Below are 4,787 nucleotides of genomic sequence, written 5' to 3'. Positions count from 1 at the left end.
CAGAGTGCTTGCTCACAAAGCTTATCTTATTTTTAATTAATTTGTCAGTAGATGACTCTCCTTACACGTATTCCAATTTATTCATTTATCATTGAGGGTTGTCTTTTTGGAAGACCCCCTTCTTGTGACTCTGTAGTAGTTAACATTGTCAGGAAGCCTGAAGTCTGTTGGAACAACTAATTCTTCTTAACTTGAGGTCATTTTGCCTTGAGGGGAGATATTTAAATGTACCCGGAGGTGTTTTTAGTTGTCAGAACGAGTAAAGAATGACTGCTGGTTTCTTGTGGTTTGAGGCTAGGAATGCTTCTAAGCATCCTACACATGCAGGAGAGTCCCACAACAAAGGATTACCTAGTCTGTTAGTTGAGCACAGTTGTAGATCAAGTTTGTCAGTTAAGAAACAGTTGTAGGTCAAGGTTTTTCCACAATTTGCCCCTGTGGATCAAGGACAAAGGTGCTTGGGAGAGAAACTGTTCACAAAATCTATAGTTATTTGTCACTGAACACGTGAAATGTTTTGAGAAATACATCATAAGGTTAATTCATGATCATGTAAGCATTGAGTATTATAATCTTAATGGTGTGGTCTGTCATCTGAATCTTTAAGCAACATATACTGGGTGTACATTAAAACCCATTGTATGTAGATTGTTGTTGCTGCTGTTGTTTTGGAGACATTAGGCTGCCCTGGGATCTTGGTCCCCAGGCCTTAATCTCCCAATTGATGAGATTACTTATATCATCACCTTGGCTCTTTTAAGAAATACAATAGGATACATACATCTCTGTAAGCAGAATGAAAGGGGCAGAAATGCAGTGGCAGTGGTGCTTTGGAGAACTTTTTGGTAAGCAGGTCACTGGAGTTTCAAAAGAAACCCTTTCATAAATCCAGTTTGTTTGGGTTTGAGGGGCCTTAGGGGGTTTGAGAGACACAGTTTCAATAGACCAGCTGGCCTCGAACTCCAGAGTGCAGTGATTAAAGTTTGCAAAGTTCAAGGAAGGACCCAGAAGCAAAACCCCCAAAGAGATGTACAATCTTGATACTCTCCCAAACCTAGGAACACAAGAAGTGCCTTTAGAGTGGGCTACAATTCAGTGGCAAGTAGTCTTGCTTGTGGATGGCAAGGCAATTTTGGGCAGACATTGGTACAGCCCAACCAATTATCTGGCAAGGTTAATCTGTCTCTGGAAGCTTTTAAAAAATGTAAATCAGGATCACTAGCGCCCCACTCCTCCAGCAGCTCAGGATGAATCTTCAGAAATGCTGAGGTGGGGGTTGGGGACAGGTAAAGCAGAGGACTCCTGGGGGAGTCTGGCTCCAGAGAATCCAAGGGACAGGAAGTTGTGAAGAGAGCCTGAGAGCCAGCCTATCTACATAAAAATGAGGATTCAGAAGCAATTGGTTAGAGGCAACTGACCACTTGAAAACAGGCTTTCCTCTGGCACCCGAGTTTAGGGTTCAAATGGTGGCTCCCATCAATATCTCCCTTACAGAGCAACACACATTTAGGAACTAGACGGTAACATTTTCAGGCTTCCTGGACCAAGAAGCAGAAGACAAGAAATTATGTAGGCAATTATATAATAAGAAAAAAAACAAAATTTTCAGCTTTTGTTGAAAAAAAAGGAAAACAAAATATTTGAGGTCATTTTTAAAAATGTACATCGAAATTAAATGAGAGAGAGAAAGAGAATTCTAGTTGGTGAGAAAACCCTTTTCTTAGTCCATCTTCAAAAATAGTATATGCCATCACTTCAAGAGCAAACACGCTTTACTCTCTTGTGCAAATTCAGATTGCTGTGTTGGTCTGGCCTATGGAGACACAGGGTGCACTTGAAGCCCAGGTATCACCTCTGGGTTCTGAGCTTCCGGGTTGAAAGGCTGCTCTTGGCTGTGAGGCACCACATGGCCCCTTCCCGCAATGGCTCTCGGTGCCCACTTTATCTGGTTGGTTGACCTCCCCAGTTAAAGGCAAGTCGAGCTCCCTTACGGAGCAACTGTACCTAGGAGCTTCGGGACCACCCAGTGCTTCAAACGCTGCTGCCCAGCCTGCGTGGGCAGAGCAGCTTCCCAACACCCTCCAACGACTCTTCAGCTGCTCCTCCTCCCTCTGGCTCCTCCCCCAGCCCTCCCCTCCCCTAGATCCTGCTGCCGCGTTTTCCCGCTTCACCAGCAGCCGCGGCCACCGCAGCAGCAGCAGTAACAGTAGCAGCAGTCTGCGTCGCGGTCGCTTTCTCCTTCTCCAGCGCGCTCCTCAGTCCCCGTGCGTCACCATGCCCAACATCGTGCTCTTCAGCGGCAGTTCTCACCAGGACCTGTCGCAGCGCGTGGCCGATCGCCTGGGTCTGGAGCTGGGCAAGGTGGTCACCAAGAAGTTTAGCAACCAGGAGACCAGGTGGGAGCCTCACTGGGGTTGAGGCAGGGGCCGAAGCATGCCCAGGCCAGCTCCGCGGGCGTCGTGCTCTCCCTTCCGGGGCGGGACGGCAACAGCGCGGCTGCAGAGCCACGGCGGCTGCGCCTGGGCAGAAAGAAGTTCAGCAAGGGAACCCCCCACCCCCAACCCGGTCACCCTGGAGTCTCTGTGCGCGTCCTCGGGCTGTTGTCCCTCTGGTGGCTGGGCCTCCAGCACCCGGACTTCGGCGACCTGTCGACTCTTGGGCACCCCAGGCCCCTCTTTTGCGCCGCCTAGCCTGGTGTCTTCAGTACGGAAGGGCGAAATCTGGGCAGTTACAGAGCGTCTGGGAGAGTGGGCGCAGTCTGTGGGCATCACTACCGTGCCAGGAATGGTGGGGGCGGGGAGACATCGGAGGATCCGCCCGCCCCAGTTTCCAAGTCTCTGCCAGGCTGAAACCCAGACTCCTGCGAAGTTGAAAAAGCTCTGCACAGGTCTAGAGCACTAGGTTTACCCCAGGGAACTTTCGAATGCCACTTCCAGCCGCTGGCGATCAGAGCACTGCCTGCTGCTCAGGTGACTCTTTAGAGCACCCGGCTGACTAAACGCTGCCTTATTCAGAAGGGTGGGTTTGTGCGGGAGTCCGAAAGAGCGTGGGAAAGCGGGACGCACGTGTTGAGCGCTATGGCCTTCCTTTAAACTCTGCTGCATCTATTATTGCGAACTAATAGCTTCTTTGTGTTTGCGGAGCTTAACTGTGCACAGCAACAAGACTCTAGTTTGTCAAAAATTCCACCCATTTCTCACATTAGCAAAAGGTAGTCACGAGTATTGAGTGCCACAAGGCAGGCGGAAGCCCTCCTCCGTCCGGTTGTCCCGCTTGCCCAAAGCCAATTTCTTTTCCGAATTCTATTTAGCACAGTTAAAACCAACTATACAGTGCACAGTGACAGATAACCGTTCTACATTCAGCAAGTTTTACAGAAAAAAAAAAAACCAGACCATTCTCCATATTTACAAAAGTTAACTTACAAATGGATTCTAGACAAAAATGTCAAAGCGAAAACTGAAATTTCCAGAAGAAAGCAAAAAATCTTGGTGATTGAATCAATCAGGAATTTGGTTGTGAAATTAAGGGCATTTGTTTTTCCTTTTTCTTGTTTTATTTTGGTTTGCTTTTTGTTTTCTGGGACAGAGTTTTGCTATGAATTTAGGTTGGTATTGAACTCATCCAGGTAGTAGCCCAGGGAGGTTTGGAATTTACAGGAACACCCTTGCCTCTACCTCCCAAGTATTAGAATTAAAGTGTGTGTCACCAGACCCAGCTAAGAGTTAGGTTACTGTTGATGACGAAGATGATTTCTCTAGAGGCTATGTGAATCCTGTGTGACATTTTCTAGGTGGTAAACTCCATTCCGGCTAAAGAACTGCCACTTTAGTTTACTTATTGACTTTGCATCCTGACCGCAGTCCCCCCCACTCCTCCAAGCCTCCACACACAAATAAGTTAATTAATGGGGGAAAAGAGAAACAATCCAAACCTCCCTGGAGTCAGCCACAAGAAAACAGCAATGAAATGAACTGTGAAACTGAATTAAGAATAGTGAAAATTTCATTTCCATAAGAAATGCCACTCTGGGGTTGGGGAATATAGCTCAGTGGGTAGAGTTGCTTGCAGGAGTTTGCATGAAGCCTTGGATTTGATCCCCTGTGCAGCATCAGAACAGGATGTGCTGGCACACATTATAATCTCAGCCCTTGGGTAGAAGAAGCCAGAGAAGCAGGAATTCAAGAGCATGTTTGGCTATATGTGAGACCAAGGCGTTTATTTATTTATTTATTTTTTTAAGGTCACATTGCACCTTTTTTTTCTAGTACAGAGAATGGATTCCAGGTCCTTGTGCATACTAGGGAAGAAGAGTCAACCACTGAGCTCCATCCCCAGCTCCCTTTGTAGACTTCAGTATATGGAGGGTGCTCTAGGACTTTGGAGAAGGATGGAGCTAGGTTTGAACATTGCAAAATTGTGTTTGTCTTTGTCCAAGTTTCAGCAGATCTGGGGGAAAAAATAGAATAAGCCTCTTTGTTTAGAAGGTGTTGTCATGTAAATAAAGGAGTGGGTTCTGGAGGGAGTGGGCTTTGATAGTGTAAGTGAATGAAGCAACTCTTCCTTGTAATCTGAGTGCAGCACAGTGTTGCAAGACATGGCTAATCTACAAGATCTGCCGCTGGGTGAGTAAGGATCACTACTGAGAGAGTCCTTTATCAGCTGATAGGGGAAATTCACTCTGCTGTCCAGGTGGGATTGTTCGTACATTTATTTAAATAGAAAGAAGTCTTGTCTTTAGTTTGGTTTATCTTTTCACCACATTTGATCCTTAGAAATCCTAAGAT

General features: G+C 46.6%; 1 protein-coding gene across 1 annotated transcript in view; it reads left to right on the top strand.

Moving 5' to 3' along the window:
- The first annotated feature begins 2,055 nt into the window (after nt 1-2,055).
- The window catches only part of Prps2 (phosphoribosyl pyrophosphate synthetase 2), a 36,766-nt gene continuing 34,034 nt past the window's right edge, over nt 2,056-4,787 (top strand). The window contains exon 1 of the mRNA XM_031385023.1: nt 2,056-2,396. Within this exon, the coding sequence (XP_031240883.1) occupies nt 2,275-2,396 (122 nt within the window). The 5' untranslated portion in view covers nt 2,056-2,274. The remainder of the gene's footprint in view (nt 2,397-4,787) is intronic.

This window comes from Mastomys coucha, chromosome X (assembly GCF_008632895.1).
Source record: "Mastomys coucha isolate ucsf_1 chromosome X, UCSF_Mcou_1, whole genome shotgun sequence".
Lineage (NCBI taxonomy): Eukaryota > Metazoa > Chordata > Mammalia > Rodentia > Muridae > Mastomys > Mastomys coucha.
The sequence above is the reverse complement of the archived record's forward strand: the minus strand, read 5'-3'. Positions and strand labels throughout refer to the sequence as shown.